General features: G+C 39.1%; 1 protein-coding gene across 2 annotated transcripts in view; it reads left to right on the top strand.

Annotated features, from left to right (window-relative positions):
- LOC103389132 (programmed cell death 1 ligand 1-like) overlaps positions 1-8,167 on the top strand; it is an 11,127-nt gene extending 2,960 nt beyond the window's left edge. For both annotated transcript variants that reach the window (XM_025062529.1, XM_025062530.1), the window contains 7 exons: positions 1-39; positions 494-590; positions 1,048-1,320; positions 3,462-3,572; positions 6,437-6,502; positions 6,585-6,639; positions 7,922-8,167. The exon at positions 1-39 is cut by the window's left edge and continues 203 nt beyond it. In XM_025062529.1, coding sequence (XP_024918297.1) covers positions 1-39; positions 494-590; positions 1,048-1,320; positions 3,462-3,572; positions 6,437-6,502; positions 6,585-6,604 — 606 coding nt within the window. In that variant the 3' untranslated portion in view covers positions 6,605-6,639; positions 7,922-8,167. The remainder of the gene's footprint in view (positions 40-493; positions 591-1,047; positions 1,321-3,461; positions 3,573-6,436; positions 6,503-6,584; positions 6,640-7,921) is intronic.
- The last annotated feature ends 12,385 nt before the right edge of the window (positions 8,168-20,552 follow it).

Raw genomic sequence — 20,552 nt, forward strand, 5'->3', positions numbered from 1 at the left:
CTAACTAAGGAGCTGAAGGAAGGCCGTGCCAGGTTACAGGTCAGTGGAGTGATGTCTGTTCCTGTAAATGTGGTCACGGTCTATGCTTTTATGCTTTTTGTCCCTTGGGCATCAGTAACTCAAAACCTGGTTTTCCCTGTTGTCATGTGATCAGGTGACAGAGTGTAGAATGTCAATGTACTGTAGTAGAATGAAATTTCTCACTCATTCGAGTCAATTTCATTTCTGCTTCCTATTCTTATTATTTGCTGTCCTTCTGGCTGACAATGTAATGTTGAAATTTAGAATTTAATTAAAATGTAATGTTGAAATTTAGAATTTAAATAAACAAGATAACAAACGTGTAGTTATTATTAAACACTTTATTTTTATATATATATATATATATATTTATTAAAAAAACTCATATTTCTCTCTTTCAACTGCCCACATAAACAGCGTCTCATCATTTTCAAAATGTTGGTGTCACTGAGACTCATTTGTTCTTCCTCAGCTCTCCAATCTTAAAATCAGCGACTCTGGGACGTATGTGTGTGTTGTAAAGTCAGACCCAGGAGCAGACTATAAGAAAGTCACTCTGTCTGTTACAGGTAAGTCTATTTGTGTATTTGTGACGCAGTGACTGAGCTGTGTAATGTAATGTCTTGGTTCCGATTTAAAACCTGCTTCTTTTCCCTGTCCATGGACTAAGATGTTATTCATTTTAAATGTTCATTCAGTTATGGCAAAAAAAAAAAGAAAAAAAAAGATCAAAACCTATTGCAGAACTTCAGTAATTCTACCGGTTTCATTTGGTTAAAATGTGATGTTTGCTTGGATTTCAAAATTTCCAGAACTTACACGATGAAGCGTAACATGACTCAGCTCAAATTTATAACAACAAAGCTTATGATGACAAAGCTTATTTCTAATATTATTAAGACGCTTTCTGAAATGACATATGTCTTAGAACTTTTTGATCTACTTGTTGATTTCTAAATTAAAAAGTGATGGTGAAACTTAGTGGGTTTTTTAGCGTTTGTCACATAAACAACTCTGTTTGTGCAGGACCTTACAAAAGTGTGAAAAAACACATAGAGAGGGTGGTAGCAGCTGGTGGGGACGACGTGCTGCTCACCTGTCAGTCTGAAGGATACCCAGCATCCCCGGTTTTATGGCAGAACAGTCGGCGGCGGCCACTAAAACCCAACACCACCACTGTGAGGACGACAGAACAGCTGTTTAAAGTCACCAGTCAGATTCGCGTCAGCTCATCGGTGGAAAACAACTACACCTGTGTCTTTACAAATGATGGCTCCTCAGCAACTTTTCAGCTTCCAGGTACAGTTGCCTTCCTTTTTACCTTGTTTTGTAATTGGAATGTGTTGTCAAGCATCTTTCATTTTGCGTCTGATCTTTTACGTATGCATCAAAATCATGCTTTCTTCTTCAAGTCTAACAGTATTGGCCTTCTTCCAATAATTACACCATCCATTTACTTGTCCATCATCTAGTACACAATCCACCAGGGGTCTCCACTTTCACATTTTACTATATTGATAATTACATTTGCCATTTCCTGCCATTTCCTGCCAAGGATTATTATATATTCTACTGTGCCATGTCACTTTTTTAATCACAATATTCATATTTCACGGGGCAGTGGTGGCTTAGTGGTTAAGGAAGCGGACTTGGGTTCCAGAAGGTTTCAGGTTCGAGTCCACCAGCTTCCCAGTTACCACTGAGATGCTCTGATCATGGCACCGTCCCCACACACTGCTGCCCACTGTTCACTTTGGTGATGGGTTAAAAGCAGAGGTCACATTTGGATGTGACAAATAGTTCACTTTCCTTTCATATTCCTTATCTTGCTGCGAAGGCTATTTACATCAACGGAAAAACTGTTAGTTTAAACCACTGTGGCCTGATTGTTTGTGTGAACACAAAAACACCTCAAACAACGTGAAAACGTCAAACAGGCTTGTCCTGAGTTGAACTCTTAAAATAAACCTGTAGCCAAAGCTGTGAAGTCTGTTGACGTCTAAAAAGGCGTCAGCAGTCGCACATTTAACACCTTTTCTAGTTTCCGTGACCTTGTTTTTATTCATCCAGATGAGTAACGCTTGTTGTGTGAAGTGTGGGTGTCTAAGAGCCTGGCAGGATTTCCATATGTAGGAAGATAAAGCTTTGTTCTAAAGCAGGCTGTTCTGGGTTTTACTCTGACAATCACACTGTGGTGCCTTCATCAGAACAATGTAGGTTAAATGAGTGGAATCTATGGGGACTTTCTCCTCATCTGTTAGTCATAATTCCTATCAAACAAATATTAACTATTTATGCTCTACATGGTTCACAAGGCCATGGTTCTTTGAGCAGTTTCTGTGGGATCTTTGTTAATTAAAAGTAATGTGTAACTAAGACACCTACTAACACTGTGACAGGAGCTTGAAATCCAACTACAAGGATTTTACAGTTGACCCTCAGACTTTCAGACCTCAACCAATAAGTGCAATATTCAATATCCTCTTGGAGGTTGACCAAAATTCAGACCTCGATCCTCTTGGAGGTTGACCAAAATTCAGAAATTCCAACCTGACTGGATCCAGCTGCCTTTGGAGGTCAAGAAGCATCAGTTGCGCGACCCTATTTGTTGTGGTTGGATGTTGTCACCTTGCTGTGCTTCACAGTTTCCTAATTCTGCATGCTATGATCAGCGAGTGCTAATCACCACCAAAACAAACTCACCACCAAAATACAATTTCCATTTTAGTTAAATTCTTACTTGCTGAGGTTCTTGCTGAGGACTCTGGGTTCTTTGAACTATTTAAATGATTTGCATGTTTTCCTGGGGAAAACAGTTTTGGAATTGGAACAATTCAGTCCTCAAACAACCCTCGGCTACTTTGGTTTTGCAGTGTCCTGCCACTTAACTTTGAGTCAAATAAACACATCTTGATTCACACACACACTGAAGGAGCTATTTGTTTGAGTTATACTGTTGTATTTTTTTTTCAGTTTTTCATCCAATCCAATACTTGGATTAATGACATATATCTGCATATACATATACGTGTGTGTATATATGCAGATATATGCAAAACTCAATAAGGCAATTTCCCATGTGGTCCCTTGGTAGGTTTACCCATGACCTAGAACATGCTCATGCCAGCTTGGTATCATTTTTATTCTTGTTTAATAGACTTTTCAATTGCCTCTCATAAGATATTGCACAGAAGTACATATAAACCACTTCTATCAACCATGTACACCAAGTAAGAAACAAAAGAGAAGATTATTAACAATAAGCAAGAATTATTACCACAGACGACTTCAACCAGCCCACAAAGAGGAAGTCTGATTTGTCGGCTGGTATATTTGGTTATTTCCAATGTGATTAAAATACATTTTCCATGTGATTGGACTTCAGTGTGACACCGCAGGTCTTTTTTTTTAATTTGAATTATTTTCAACTCTTTTCACAGAGGATTTGCCAGTTGTGCTCGCCAAACATGACGCTCTCATCATTATCCTGTGCTTTGGACTCACAGTGGTCGCCATCGCGGTGGTGGTTTTTGTGTACCGACGAAGGAAAGGTAAACAAAATTTGCAGCAAACAACAGATTCCTTAGTGAATTACTGAGAAACCATACCATACAATGCAACACAACAAAATGCGTTATGCTACTATAAGTACCACTTTGGTCCAAAATGACAGTATATACAAAAATAGTATTGAGTATCTGAATAGAAAATATACATTATATATAATTCTATCAGTTTAAATAACCTGCAGTAGATACTGAAATGATCAGAGGACCATTTAGGTCCCAGAGATGGACTGTGTTTATCTGAAGTCTGGAGGTAAAAGGTAGAGGTAGAATGGGGACAATACCTATTAATCAAATCGATCCCCATTCTACCTCTACTACTCCATCACATGAAATACACAACCTGTAAGCAACATCATGGACTCCAGTCCCAGTCCCCAAATACCTTTCTGACCTCCTCCACCAACACACTCCATCCCGGAACCTGCAGTCCTTGAACATGAGCCTGCGGTCCTTCGAACAAAACAAAAAAAACCTTCGCGGCCAGAACCTGGAATTCTCTTCCTCCCAACATCTGCAATGCCCCTACCCTTGATAATTTCAAATCGTCACTCAAAACTTCTTTAACATGATGTTTCCCAACTGTCACAAAACTGTCACTGTCACTCAGCCCATTCCTTAGTCAATATTATCCACATTTTCCCCTATTAGTGTTTCCTTCTCTCCTCCCTCTTATCTGTTCCTTTCTACCTCATCCCTTATTCTTGCTGATGCAAAAAACACAAGTAATTATTATTATTTTTTATTATTATATTATAAAATGTAATATTAATACAACATTTCCTTATTTGAAAAATAAACCACCTCGATTTATTTATTGTTGTAAACAAACCTGACTGGTAGAAAAAAAACATTTACTAATTCATTAGTAATAGATATGGGGGAAAATTAGCCTCTGAGCAATTTCCCTTTAAACAGAGCAGGAAATGTAACACCATATTTTTGAACTTACTTAACACAGGAATAGATATTTCTAAAAATGGAGAAACAAAGGCAGAGACTAGAGGAGAAAAAAAAAGATTTGGGCCATAGACATGTTGACTATATATGGGAACGAAAGTAAAAGACATTCACTTTCTTTGGTGGGAGTTTATAGCTGTAGACATTTAAGTGCGGAAATGTGAGTAGGAGACAATAAGACAATGAGAAGAGTCAAGAAGAAAACCTGACTCAGTAAAAATATTTCCAAAAGGTTGAATCACACAGTATACAGACTGAACTGTAAACCAGGAGCTAAAGATATTTAATCAAATTAATTATGCCATCTGTGCAATTTAATTACTTTGTTTTCAAGAATATCTAAAATAATAATTATTATTATAATACGTTTGTCATGTATTGCCCTGCTTTTAACCCATTCTTGAGGAGCAGGGGGCGCTCTAAGCAGCACTGCGGGAGGAAGGGAATTCAAAATAAATAAAATATCGTCATAACAAGTCTCAATGCGTTCAAAGAAACATATAAAGAGGAAGTGTTTAGAAGTCACACCAACTATTCAGCATGCAGTGTTTACAGTTCACTTGTTTTTTAGGTGCTTTTAGGAGCATGTGACATGTGAACCTGACACATCTGCAAATTATCTAAAAAGTCATGAGTCAAAGCCAAAACCAGGTGGAAACACCCAGGTCATGTCAGCTTATCACTAAGGGGAAGTTGATGGTGTTTTTTCTTTTGACACAACTCACTCATTGCAACGTAAACCTTATCAGAGTGTATGGGAATGTGAGACTAGTGTAAAACCTGAAGTAAACACAGCATAGGAAATATGAATTTATCTTTGTAATTGAGGTCATTTATCATTACAAAACCTGTTACTGACACCATGACACAACACCTTTTTTATTATAACTAATTTACTAGGTCAACAAGATCTGTTTACGGTTACCTGTGTAGAAGAAGACTGATTAAAAACACAAGGAAAGAGCAGAAAAACAAAAGGCTAGATTACAGGAAGGGGAAACACACTGACTAGAAATGGCCAAAAATAACTCAAGGATTAACCACAAGAGGGCGGACGGTGTGTTATCACAAGGTGGAAGTCATGTTGTGCATGAGGTTGATGCAAACAACTTCACTGTTTTGTTTAACAAAAAAATAAACTGGGACGAAACAAAGTTGATTCCCTGCAGTAATGTCAAAGGTGAATGGCTCAGTGCAAACTGTTTTTTTATCACTGCACACACACATGTAAAATATAAAATGAGATGGGGAATATGTGTAGAATTGTGTCACATATGACCTAAGGTTGCCTAAAAGAGATGTAAAGTTTAGCTTAGAAAATGCTAAAGGAATCATCACCAGCTAATACAAATGTCATTGAAGGAACTTCAGAATAAACAAAAATGTAGGCAAAAATACGGCAAGAAAAATGAATAGCTACATGTCAGCTAAGTAATCCCTAGTAAAATGAAGCCCGTGCAAAAAATTACAGTACTAGCCATGAATAGCTAATGTAGAAGTTAGCCAAAGCAATACATTTTTTAGCCAAATACGGCAAGAAAAATGAATAGCTACATAAACCATAAAACGACCATAAAACAGTTACCAAACCTGCAGTAGGTTAAATGTTTTTGAGAAAGTAGCAAAAAATTAAGGGTAGTGCTGCCTTTCTGAAAAAAGCCCCATCAATTTTTTTTATAACTATAGCAAACATTGCTAAACAATTCGGCAATTATGAATCTAGATTTATATATTAGCCAGAAAACACAGCAATCTCTTCAACAGTTGTCCACCTGGCCAAAAGCAAACTGTGAAATACGGGAAATATATACTGTAAATATAGCTAATAGATAGCAGTTTCCTACCCTGCACTGTGTTGTATTTCACTCTGTTGTCTTTGTTACTGGCAGGATTGTCTTCTGGTGCCAGGAATGTTGCAGCTAATGGTGGAAGAAGATTCACTCCCGCCCTCACCAGTAAGTCCACACACATTTACATTTACATTTTTGTTTATTGAAACTCTGAAACTGACACTCAATGCTCTTCTTCTTCCTTTAGCTGTGACAACAGAAACCTAAAGTAAATGAAGGCGGAATTAAGTCGCTTACTGCAGGTAAATTTTTAAATTTAGAATGTATGAAAAAGTTAACAGACGCCATTCATTCCTTTGTATTTTACTACTACTCATCAAACTGGTTTTTGGTTTGGAAAGGCATCAGACATCAGTCAAACACAAACAGGTCAAGAGCCAGATTCTTTTTTTTTAACCTTGCACTGTCTGGTCTCGACTCTGAAATGAGGAAAAATGAAAAAATGACATTTGCCCTTGAAAGAGTGAGACTGTTGAGCTTTGCCTTGTTAACATCGTTGCGTTTCGCCTGGGCCAGGCTACAGTTATTCAGATGTGAAATGGCCAAATGTCAGCCACACAAATGTGGCCTGGACCACAGAAATGGCTCAATACCTAACGCTGATGTGAGCTAAAGTAGCTCAAAAACTTTGCACCCACGTTTGGGTGATGTCATTGTCGATTAGCCTCAGGTCTGTATGGTTTGTGTAGGTGATGGCTATGAGACACGGGGGAGTTTAAGAGAACTTTATTCCGAGGGTGACGTGGGTCTGACGGTGCTTTAGGTACCGTCTACCAAGTGAGTCACAGAACCAAACTAAAATTGATTCAGAAAGTGGAGGAGTGTCCATTTAGACCACATGTGTGCAGGCACATCACGTCATCTTATGCAGCCCACCAGAGCTTCTCATGTGTATGGTTGTCTTGAGGTTCTGTACTAATATTAGCTGTACAGTTATGTGTATCATATGCCTGTCAGGGTCTGATTCTACTCAAGTGTACAGTTAGCATAAACTACATTTTTATTTTAAAACATATCTGAAGTATCATCAGTATCAGTATTAGACTGTTCTAGAAATGTTGATGCTGTTCAGCCAATTACTGCGACTGGGTTTTAAATTTTGGCCCCTTGAGGGACACCAAGGGGGGTTGGAAAAATCTCTACTACATCACATCACCCTCCGACAAAAAGTAAGGAAGCTGGAAGGGATTCTTCTTCTAATCCGGCCCACAATTGTCACTTTATCGGACGGGTTGCCACATCTGGGCCACAAGCAGATAACAACATGAACAACATGGGCCGATACGATATGGATCCCTTTTGGGAAAATTGAATGTGTGTGTATATATATTTAACATAAATAATATTATAAAAGAATATCTGCATGTGGCCCACTTCAGATTCTCACTCTTTTATGGGGCAGATGCCACTAATAGTGGTCATGAGTAACATTTGAACATTTAGAACATTTTCTGTACTGATGTAAAGTTTCTTCAATTCATTGTTCAAAGATGTGTAAAAATATATTTTATTTTTCCTCCTTAGGCCAAGACCATGAATCCAGATGCTTTATTCCATCAGTAAGATTGTTCTGAATGAACAGCAGGACGTGGAAAGAAAAGCAAAATTCTTATCCCTTATTGGACTGAAGGACATATCCAAGTTCTCAATCCTAACACCTTTGGCTTCTTGTTTATTCCACCTGTTACAAAACGCCGGCACGTTTATTCTGCTAAATTTGGAAATCGGGAGGCATCCGCAGCTGATGCAGCACCAACTGTAGGATTCAACCCAAATGGTCAAAAGCTGTCGTACACACAGATACAGTTCATTTAGAACCCACATCGCCCGTAACCACAATCGGCACGTTATAGTAGTGTAAACGAAACTGGAGAACACAAAGAAAGTCCCGTGGACGCAACATCAGAGAAATAGCTTCGATCTGAGCTGGAAACCAAACCACAGACCTTTTATTGTGAAGCAATAGTATTAATCAGAGGGTTTGTGGTCATGACTCAGTGGCTCCTGGAAAGGACATGGAACGGACCAAAAATGCTGGTAGTCCCTGTCCCATGAGGTTCTGCTGTTGTTGGATGGACACCAAATGAGGAACCAAACTTTGGACTTCTCCCTGAAGAGGGGACATCGCTCATTGAATCACTGAAAGTTGTACTGTGCCTTTAAGAATGACATTTCAACCGAAACTTCGAGCAACTGGACTGTTAAAAGAACTTCATATTGAACTGTTGCTTGTTCAAGCGTCTGTTCGAATTTTTTTTTCCTGTGTGTGTGTGTTTTTCTGCCTGGTTATGCTGCCTTCTATGTGGATTCAGAGTTGTTTACATATTTTTGAATGCATTAATTACATTTTCATGCTTTATTTAAACATCTTCACTATCATGAAGAAAAAGCGAGGTTTTTTTTTCTACGGCATAAACGAGTGGATTTCAATTGCACTGTAATAAATGTGCTTCATGTATGAGTCCGGTGATAGTTGCATTTTCAGTTTTAGTCAGCAGAGGATAGAAGGAAAGGTCACAGCAAAGTCCGCTACAGTTGAAGGAAATCAATTTTATTTGCAGTGCAACAAAAAGGGAAGTGACTCAAAATTCCTGGCAAAAGAGTTCAGTAAATAACAGTAACATCAACTACACCAGCAGTTACAGCTTTATTTACGACAAATCTTTTTCAGTGAGTCATTGCCATGTCTGCCTGTGCTGTAGAATTGACTTTCTTCTTCTTTTCTAAGACATTTCTAAGTAAAGAGGCTAAAATGAAAGGATTTCGAAACTTCACTAAACGCCCCGAAATGAGACAGCAGATAATCCTAGGAAACACTTTTTATTCTACTTTTTATTTATTATGCCCTTTTTTCATTTCCCTTTTCCAGTGCTGGACATGACTTTCACTATTGCTTTGAATGAGACAGACACGTATTCAATGGACCTGAACTAAAAAAACCAAACAGAAAACTCAAGTTTCATCAAACACTAACAGCATCATAACCTCACTTGAATATTATACTATGTATATATTATATACTATGACATTCAAATGATATCAAATTAGAGATAATTAAAATGAAGATGTGAAATAAAACCACAGTTTTAGTTTTCAGCTCTTGAGAAAAAATACTGATAGCAAAAGTATTTCAAAGTCACATGAAATATATGGAGTACAACAGTTCCACAGGAGGTTTTTGTTCCTTCCAGCAGAGGGTGCTATAAGCACAATTATACCTTTTTTTCACCCAAACAAGTTTGAGGCAGCGTTCATTACAATAGGTCAATCTGAAGCAATCGTTCTCATGGCGTTAGCATTAGCATATCTTGCGGCTAGATTTGTAAAACTACTGAATACAAAAATCCCAAATTTGAAAAGAAAAGTTAATGTTTCCAACCAATTATATCCAGCAGAGGGAAACCTTGTTGCTCAGTAACTCTCCACCAACCATTTCTAATGATTTGTGAAGGGATTGCTTTCAAATGGCAACACTGACAGGGTGAACAAAAAAAAAAGTCTTTCCTCAATTCCTGCAAGTATATTACTGTTGTGTTCAACTAATCAGGCCCAGGTTTTACACTGGCCAAAGCTGGAAAATGATTTTGAGTCATTACTCTACATGTACTTTTTGAGACAATGTCTGTCGTAATATTTCTGACGTGGCTCTAAACATGTTGGGAAACACGCACCCGCACTGATGACAAGACCATTTGTGTTGGGGTTTTACTTCTAATAAATTTCCCTCAGCCTCTGCCTTGGGATAAATTACAGCACTTTATTTTAAGAACACTATTTCATCAAAAGTGGCGCTTTGGCCCAGAGGCAATGTCTCTGTCATTGGTGTGGAACCCCAGGGTTCACCTCCTGGGCAAGTTCGAATCCCGGTTAGGGCAGTTGGTACCTTCCAGTGGACTCACCACCCGCAGGAAGGTTTGGGGGGGTTGGTACGGTGCAATGTGATTTGGGTGGCGACTGCTGCCCCCGCGACCCGGTAACGGATAAGCTGATGAAAATGGATGGATGGATGGATGGATATTTCATCAAACTCCCCTGGTTTCAAAGAGATTCTTTGAACCATTCTATATCAAGTACCAAGAACCAGATATTATATTAACAGAATATAGAAATGAATGATCCTTATGAATGCTCTTAGAAACGATTAGGCCACTTTTGAGAGAATCAAGTAAACACTATGTCCTAACACTGCTGTAATTGGAATCTTGAATTAGTTTAGTTACTGTATATACTTATACCTAGCAGGGCTAGGTCACAACATTGCAACAGTTGGAGGCAGACTGATGTGGACTCCACCGTCTCTTTGCCAAGACTGGGTAGGTAAGAACTGGGATTCCCTCAGAAGCGTCCTCCGCTCCAGGGGTTGTCTGCTTTTAAGGAGTTGATCATCATGTGATCATGCAGATCAATGGCATCTTTCAACAATCACTGCTCGTTGGAAATGTCAGCCAAAACATTCCTGGCAACAGAATTGTGGAAGAACCGGTCCGTTTCGTGTCAGCATTTGTTGAAGTCCTCCACCGAATGACAGTAATGCATCGTAGTTGGCAGGCGATCAGGGATCGTATGCCAACAAAACATCAGGAAACCTTAACGCTGCTATTACCATCAGGGGATGGCAGCGAGCAGTGATTATAAAAGCACTGACTTACAAAAGTTGATATCTTTTAGGTTAAGAAAAATATAAATAACTGTGGATTTTTTTTTTATTTTTTATATTGTCATTGGTATGAAGAGCAAATGCTAATTTTTAAAGGACTTAACTCACCTTCTCTCCCCAACAGGGGGAACAAATAAATCATAAGTTAAAGTTGTGGCTTTAACTAATGTTGATGTATTTAATCACAACTTTTCAGCTGTGTTTTCACCATATATAAGTATGAATTAGCCTAGTCAAGGCTAGAGTTGTTTATGTGTATTTTTTTTTGGCACTTTTCTCATCCAAAGTAGCGTCCCTTCCCCGTTGACTTCCATTTACTTATAGTTGCTTTTGAAGTGTCATCTGACCATGCAGAAGCAGTGCCAACGTTATCTCAGTAGACTCACAACAAAACCTGTGTATGGCATATATTTGGCGATCTTTAACAACTTTTAATCGGTTAGATATTAATCCTGAAAAAATGGTGAAAGGAGGTTCTGAAATTGTCAGGCCAATGCCAGTGCCCTCCAGTGCTAAGGTTACAATAGTGAATTGGGCTAATGACAATGGTTTTGTTCACCGTCCAAATTTGGTTACTTGTGTCTAAGTTGAATATGAAATCCCACTCTTTTGGTCAGTTCTGATAATCCATGAAAAGAACGTTCATGAACATTTCCACGCATATGAAATAACAATGAGAAAGCAGGATTTAGTCGTCTTCAACGTTGACCAACTGCGGAGTGAAAGACACAGCTCTCTTTGTTGTTCAAAGTTGCTTCCCCTGGTTAGCATCAAAGCACATTGTAGCTTTAACCTTGTTTGTTTGGGTTTTTACTGTGGGTGGATCCTGATTAAGGAGTAAAATGATAAGCTATCCGTTTTTCTTAGGAACTCAATAATGGGCATGATTTTTCAAACATGATGCTGTTTCTTTTTCCCTGCACTGAAGATTTCCCCCATGAACAGCGTTCAAACATAAACACTTCCTCTTCCCAATGACACGCCACTAACAATGCAGACGATCTGGTTTGCGTCATTGTGTTGACCTTGTTATATTTGGCCCGTATGAACAGCTGATGAGGGTAAAATGTTTGTTCACCACATCGTTCCCATCATCCTGGGAAATGTTTTATTGCGATTCGCTCAGGGAATATTATCACCAGTCAGCAGAAGATAAAGAGGAGGTAAAGAGGAACAGGGAAGTGTTTGTCTCTGTCAGCAACAAGCCGAGTGACTTAATCATGTTATTTATTTACCATATCATTAAGGGTTGGGGTGTGTTTCCCCGTTTAGGTCAGACAAATTTTCCATCATTGCACTAAAGGTGAAGCACTCAAAGTGACTGTACTGTGAAATGTGAATTTACAAAATTACCAAAGCTGAAGCTAATTATATTGAAACAAAATCATAAAAGAAGAAGTGGTTAATGGTTAGTGGTTTAGGGTGTATGTTTACTGTGGGATGGTGGGGAAATTTGATGTTACGTAAAGACGTTCAGTTGGATTTCACCACAGCACAAACCTGTGCGTTTACCTTTTTTTTCTCAGCTATCAATTGTGTTTTAAGCTGCTTTTTAAATTTTGAAAATCCTTTTTTAATTTATTTTATGAACATCAGCTTTATATGTAATTTCAGTACAAGTTATTACTTGTAGAAACTAAACTAAAAGATGCGGTGTCAAAAAACCAAAAATAAAAATAAATCTAAGAACTTCTAGAAAAGTATGTAACAGTTAAATAAAAGTAAAATAAAGCAAAAACATAAAGGTGACAAAGATGTTGCAGAGAGTGACACATGACACTTTCTATGAAATATACCGTACACAAAATTACTATACAAGTAAAATCGTTCTAGAATTTTGATTATGCAGTTTACCTTGAATGAAACTTGAATTAAATCATGGGAAATTGAACTCTACTTGAAACCAATATTCACCTCTTCCAATAAAAAAAAGTATGTGCTCCAATGTTAAGCATGTCCCCCCACACATATATGTTTTACACCATTTTCATTTATTTGTGTTTTCGTTTATAACAACTGGACACACGATATAATGTTGGATATATGCTTGTGTTTCACACGGAAGCTTTTAAGCGACGCACATCTTTGGACTCGAAAACAAAAACGTTTTTTACTGTGACAATGTGTGTCGTTCTGTTTTGAAGTGATTTGCCGAGTATTTGTTGTTTTATTTATTAGGAGTAATTTAGCATTTTTTCCCCTAGGTGGTTCTCACTGAATAATGTGATTCGTTTCGATTTATGAAACGTGTTTTTCTCATTTTTACCATGTCCGTTTGCTTTCATAGCATAAATGCAGCTACACTGGGGAGTGCAGTCGTTTGTTTGATTTTTCTGAATGCATATTTTCGCCACTAGATGGTGACAAAGTCTAACAGTTGGCTTAGTGTTGTGTTCAGTTTAGAGCGCTACGTTAACACAACCATACAGGGAAAACCGATAAATACAATTAACCAAAAAGTACTGCCATCAAATGATTGTGTTGTGTGATGTTGTTAACCACAGTCTGTCTATTTAAATCGGCCTGCTTGGATGATCATTCTCTAGAAAAGCAAAATAGATTTTTAAGGATACAATTTGTGTTGCCAGTTTAAAATGTTGATATTTGCTATGCCATCAATAAACTTAGATAAAAATATAAGGAAAATGTTCTTCTTTCATAAAATGTAGACCAGAGTCTGGTTTATGATAACCCTGTGCCACTTAAACATTAGATAAGAATAGGTCATCTGTAAATGTAATGGAAAAATGGTAGTTATGGCTACCAAGATAAACATGATCACTGATGATTAGCATACCAATCGTTTAGATTTGGTATAGAACAGGCAAAAGTTGCAAGGAATGTTATACCAGTAAACCAGTAATATTTAGAAAATAAAGCATTACTTGACACTTAAATCGGGAGACGTAGCAAAAAGAGCTTAGACATAGCCAAAAATGTGTCATTACATAATTAAAATGAGTTACAAGAGGACGATAATTGGTTAGCAAGAGTTGTAGCTAGCAGTTAGCACAGAATTAATAACAAGTTACAATATACAGCATACTTACACTGATATTCTCACACATTCACTGTTGCCTGAAGTGGGATAATTGAAGTATCTACTGTATATCATAATAATTTTAGTACAGCCATACTTTTACTCACATCTGGATATATAATTCTGCAAATCTTTACGTAGAGTAGTTCCACCCCTTAATTAGACGGCTAACTACGGTATATGGATTAGCACATGAGCATACTAATTCTGCTCACGCACACTGCACTTGTTATGTCGCTCTTGTGCTCCTTTACGGCTAATCACGTAACATGTGGTGAAACACGATGTAACACAAATACATCAAAATATAATTTCTTTAGGCCGCCGTTATGATTCTTTGTTATGCTTTGTGAATTCTAAAGACACCACGTGGTCGTAGCTTGTCCTTAGTGGAGGGGTCCAATCAGGACTTTTCAACATTTCACTCCAGTCTGTGTCTGTTCTCCCAGTGCAGCCGAAAACCTGGGCCTGTAATTGGGATCAGATGAGTGGCAGCAAAAGCGAGGCAGTCTAGTTTCTGTGGGACCCACGGTAACCTGGAAGCATTTATTTTATGGAAAAGATGTTTAGTTAAAGTGCAGCGCTGCAGCCCAGCCCCTCTAATGACTCTCCACTTCTTTAGCCCAGGCGTGGAGACAGAGCCCTGTGATGGATATGACCGGTGAAACACACACACACACACACACGCACACACACACACACTGTGATGGATATGACTGGTGAAAGCTCTGAACAATGTTTCCTGAGTTCTTCACTTCCTTCCTCGCAGGCCTGGGTCAGCCGAGCTGAGGCCGGTTTCACCAGACTGCAACTGGATTGGATTACAGATTAACAGGCTTCCTGTCCAATCCGCTGGCTGCGTTCATCTGCTTTTTTCCTAATGCTCACTTATATTTATGAGCAAGTGGTGACGTCGCCAAGGATGAATGACTCTCCCCAGGATGGATGAGATGCTGCTGGCTGGAGGTAGGCTGACCATGGACTGCACAGCATTTGGACCTCTTTTTTTTTTGGACTTCGTCAATAGAGTTAAAATTTTTCAGAGCTTGTTTGGTCGCTTTATGTGAGGACACTAATTTTCAGTGGCTGAGGAAAGTAGTGCCGGCGGTCATCCAGGGCTGGAACTGATGTTCAGTAAACTTCACACATGTCAATCACGGGCCGAGACAATAATTTGTTTTAAACAAAGTTGCAAACTTTAAATCAGGACTCCAATGAGCTGAGGGTCACTGCTGCCAATGTCACGTTACTTATGGATGCTTTCAACACAAGCACAAACAAGTACAATTAATGAATGAAAAAGAGCAAAATTAAATCTTCAAAATCTTAAATTTTCAAATTTAGTTGGGCCTAATTTAGGGTGGGGGATGGGTCAAACCTGCTGGCCACAAGTTGGACACCCTTGCTTTAAATAATTACCATACTTCCTCTGATTTCTTGCAGTAGGATTCTAACTTTTTGCTATTTTTGACCTAACTGTTTCATAGAAGTCCAAACTCCTCTAATCTGGAGGTCTCAATAAGATCCAATAAAAATACTTGTTTTTTTGTTGTTTAATAAATGTTATATTTTTGATTATTTTTGTAGGACTACAGTCTAATTTTTTTTTTTCAAAACTACTTACTTTTAAATAAATTTCTTATTTTTGCTTTTCTGGAGAATTTTTGACCCCATTCTCCCATAACTGTCATTTTCTTCTTATAAAAAATAGGAAAAATATGAATACTATTCATTTTTTAAATTTTGCACAAGATGGAATTTGGTCATTAATCCATTTTCTTTTACCTGAATCTAAAGTAGCTTCTGTTTTCCTTTTATACTGTACATGTAATCCTTTTTTTTGTTAATTATTATTATTACCAAATAACAAAAATGATAAAAAAAAGATTTCTAGAGATTGCTCAGGGTGAAAAAAATTTCACATTTTAATCTACATTTTCAAATGATTGTCTGTCGTTTCTCTTTCATTATTTGCAGATTCAGACCTAGTGATGTTGGTGAGTGGAGCTGCCTCTGTCACTGTCACTCCCTCCACCCAGCATCCACCTCTCATCCTCCTCCTCCTCCTCTCTCTCCTGCTGGCAGCCCTTGATTACACTCTTCTCCTGGGGGAAGCTTTAAGCTCCTCAGAGATAGTAACATGGAGGGCACTAGTGGCCAGTCCCTTCAGATCAGGGCGGGGGGAGGAAATGGCCAAGGACATAAAGCTAAATATATAATTCCTCCCATGCCGGTAATCACGATGTCCAGACCATTTGAAATGACAGTTTAACCACTTTGGACTGAGGAACGCTTTGTCCGGATCTGAGGAGCAGGAGGTAAGTGTGCGCTGGAGCATCTGGTCCCACACCAGTGATGCTTGAAGGGAGCCTCCTTGTGGATATAGAGACCATCTAGAGGGGCCCGTGTGGCCCTCTTTAACTGCACATGTGGAGGGGCCGCGGTACACCCTCCACTCAGAGCAGACAGACAGGAGCAATTCCGTGAATGACAGACGTCGACTGCGGAAGGAAACGCTCTCACCAGCAGGTATTAGCTTACCTGATTATTAGGATATCCAGCTTCCTCCTAAGATGGTCGGACATTTTCCTGTTAGAGCGTCCGTCTGGATTAGGGCCCAGACGTGGGCTGCATTTACAACAGGCGCAACAAAGCGCCTGATGCACCGCCGCGGCTTCGGCTATAAATATTAATAAGCTAATCTGCACGTATTCTTTTCCTCTGAGTCGACGGCGGCCTTGTCAGGGTCAGAAACACTCTTCTGAACATCCAGTCCATTTAGCGTTTGAGCTTACTTTGCATATGCAGATTGTTTCTTTTTTTCACTTTGCTCCAGACGGGCTCTTGACGTGCCACGTCCCCATCCTCACATGGCAGGAGGAGAGGACATTTCATATTCACGCGTTGATTGAATCCTTGATGAGAGCCTGATGACGGCTTGGTGCACTCTGTGGCTCCGTACACTCCAGAGGTGATGAGGAGAGAGAGAGGGAGAGGAAAGGAGGGAATGAGACACGTGTGTGTGGGGGGGCTCTACCGTGTTCTGTCCTAACTCAAGTGGTTCGCTCGATTGACGCAGTTTAGATCGAGCAGCGAAGAGCAGAGCTCTCAGTGGAATCAATGGCAGCACAAAGGGATGCCAACAAACAAAGGGCCATCACATACACTCAGTGTAATCATAGAAGCTGAATAATTAAAAACCAAAACTAGTCACTAGTTATAGCTTTGTTTTTCAACCTAGGGTTTGCGACTCCACGATGATGGTGAATTCAAATGAGGACGCCTGAAATGTTTAGCAGCTGATTTTCAAAATAAATATTACTAATAAAAATTTCTTTTTCAACCAATTATTATGCTTAAACATATACTAGTCCACTTCGCCCGAGCAAAAAAAAGCATAATGAAGAAGAAGAAAAAAAAAAACATATATAAGTCGCAGCACCAATAGGATGAAAAAAAGTGCGATAAGTTGCAGATACTGGTACACAAGCCTAGAGTGCCCTGTAGTAGCTGTCAGTGTAAAAATAAGAAACATGTGAAATTATATATTTTAATATATAGGTTGCACCCGAGTATAAGTCGCAAACCTAGCCAAAGGATAAAAAAAAAACTGTGTGACTAATAGCTAGGTAAATACGGTTAATGCAGCATATAAAAATATCTGTGCTGGCACTGTAAAATAATGTCACTTTGTACACTAATCTGGCTGCACTCTATATGTAACAGTATAACAAACATGATCAAAAACTAATTCTACAAAAGGATCTAAGAATCTGGGGTCACCAGAAAATTTGTGATGGCCTCAAAAGCCTAAACAGGTCGGGAAACACTGAGCTAAACCGTAACTCGGTGTATGTAAAACTATACAAATACTGTGGTCACAAGCATAAGTTAAGTTGATGAAAACAATGAAGCATGGAAGTTTCCTTTTGCTGCCACCACAGAATGATAACACGAGTTGGAGATTAAAAAAAAAAAAAAAAAAATCACAGATTTGTAACCCGTCTCATCTGATACTTAAGCCCAAATGCTCAACTTGGCTTGGCATGCCGTAAACAGGGACACTATCACATGTTCTATTTATACCCATATACACCACATGTCCTGCCATCTACTGGCTGACATCAGGCATGGAATACATACATGGCTGGAATCAAACCCACGACATTTAGAGCAAAAGGCAACAGTACCACCCACTGAACTACAGCAGCAAGTCGAATCAGATTTTTTTCTTTTTGTCTTATATTAGAACTAAGAGTTCATTGTGTGAGTCTGAAGTTTCCTCCTTAAATGCAGCAGCGGTAGATGAAAACTATCAAATCAAACGTTTACAGAACTAATTCACACTTGTATATTTTTGTGGGGAATCACTAAAGTAGAGAAACTACGGACAAACCATTTATTGCTTGCACACAACTTTCAGCTGCACGCACTCACACACTCACATTCACACACACACACCATGTCACAGGGCGGTGCTCCTAGTAGTAAACATTTGAGAGAAACAGGGGTAATTCACTTGATAAATGTCAAGCAAAATGAAGCTATCAGCTGAAAGCAATTTCCTCGGTGCTCGTCTGTGTTCTGCACCGACGACTGGGCAGATTTTCAGCCCTCCATCGATCATGAAGCCCCTGTTTTAGGCCAAGGTACACAATGCCCTCAAATTGCTGACATATGGACCCAGAATCACCGCAAAAACCTGACATTTCCACCCCGCCCTCTGTCCAGGCCCGGGCCACTCCTCTGCTAAACTCCTGTTTATCCACCAGCTCTGCTCTGTTTGGGCCATTTAAGCAAAGCCTTTCATGGGGACAGAGGGCCAAGGCAAATTCAACAAAGCCGCAATCTGCAGCATGCAATTGAGCACCGCTACCATGCTACAGATTGCGACATAACATTCAAACAACCAAGCATAAAAGCTGCAAAACCAGGTTTCACTGGATCTTTTTTTTCACTGTTCTAATGGAAAGAGAAGTTCTAATTATCTGTTTCTAATCATTAAACGAGTGGCTGGCTGTGGGGTTAAACTGTGTGGGCAGCATGTGACCAGTAGCACAACAGAGTCTGACAACGATGGAGACATCGACCACATGAGAGCACCGAGGAACCATCTGTGGTGTAATCAGCCGAAACGTGAGGAGAGCGCTGCGTTCGTGTCACCGCGTGTGTTTCACAGTCAACTTTCGCTCATTATTAATCAAATTAACTTCTACTTACAAACCACAGACGCAGAAAAAGACGACTCTCTTTCTAAATAAGCAACTGAAATTTAGCTTCGTACTTAAACCTTCACCTAACAGGCAAAAAGAGTTCGTCTTTTACTGGCCAAATAACCTATTTGTTTATACAGTGACCAAATAAAGAATAAAACTAGCAACTTTAGTGGAAACGTCATTTTTCTACACTTTGATATGTCTGTAGTTTACTAAGTGTTTTTCTTTGTTAAACATATGAATCTTTGGTCAGATTGCCCACTTCATATTAGGACACTTTTGTCCAAATAGTAAACTGCAGGCAGGCCGATCAAGTGCCCACGCACACTATGTCAACAAAGTTTTGTGTTTTACTTGTCTATGTTTTTGTCACAAAAAAAAATTGACACATACAACGCCAACAGATATGTCCATCATCTGTCAATCCATCTCATGAGTGGAGGACAGAAGACTCAACATTTCTTACATACGGTATCATAAGTAAGTGTTAATGACGGGAGTATCGATTCTGTGTCACGGATATATCGATACTCGAGTACGAGTCTTTGTCTTTGTCCCTTAATGGTAGCATTTAAACTATAAAGGTAACATTGTGTAAAAATAAAGGCAGTATTTGCCATGTGTTCTATTGGGTAATCCCCCCCCCAAAAAAAAAACCCAAACTTATCCGTATTAAAAGAAATCACTTAGTCATCGGTATAACCCATTACTAATGCGCGTCTGCTTGTTTGCATGGCAAAGTCTCAGGTAGCCACTGTGGCTGTTTTTAATACAGCACTTAAGGAGGACTGGAGGTCAGCACATTAAGCAGCAGTTTCTGCCTTCGGCCTTAAAGCAGAGATTGGCTGTTTAGCCCTTCTTTGCCTCCGAGACTGTTTTTTTAGAGAGTGTTGCAGGTTTAGGAATTAGTCTTGAAAGTTAAACCACTCAAAATAAGGGATGCACAGATATCAACGTCAGTATCGGTACGAAGTTCAGATGCAGGGACCTCTGATTTCAGAACAGGTTTTCTCCACGACCAGCTGAGCAACACACAGTCAGTGTCCTGGGTCTCATCGCCCTTATGAAAGTAGGTATTCTGTTAATGAGAAGAAAATACAACAGACTTTGGTCATTTTTCTGCCTGATGTCTTCACAATGGCTCGGTTTGGAATGCACATGCACAAACGCACAAGTCACTTTATTACCCACAGAGCACTGCCTACCAGTTGCATATGCATAATTTGCATAATGTTTTGCAAA

Source organism: Cynoglossus semilaevis, chromosome 14 (genome assembly GCF_000523025.1).
Source record: "Cynoglossus semilaevis isolate Cse_v1.0 chromosome 14, Cse_v1.0, whole genome shotgun sequence".
In the NCBI taxonomy this organism is placed as follows: domain Eukaryota; kingdom Metazoa; phylum Chordata; class Actinopteri; order Pleuronectiformes; family Cynoglossidae; genus Cynoglossus; species Cynoglossus semilaevis.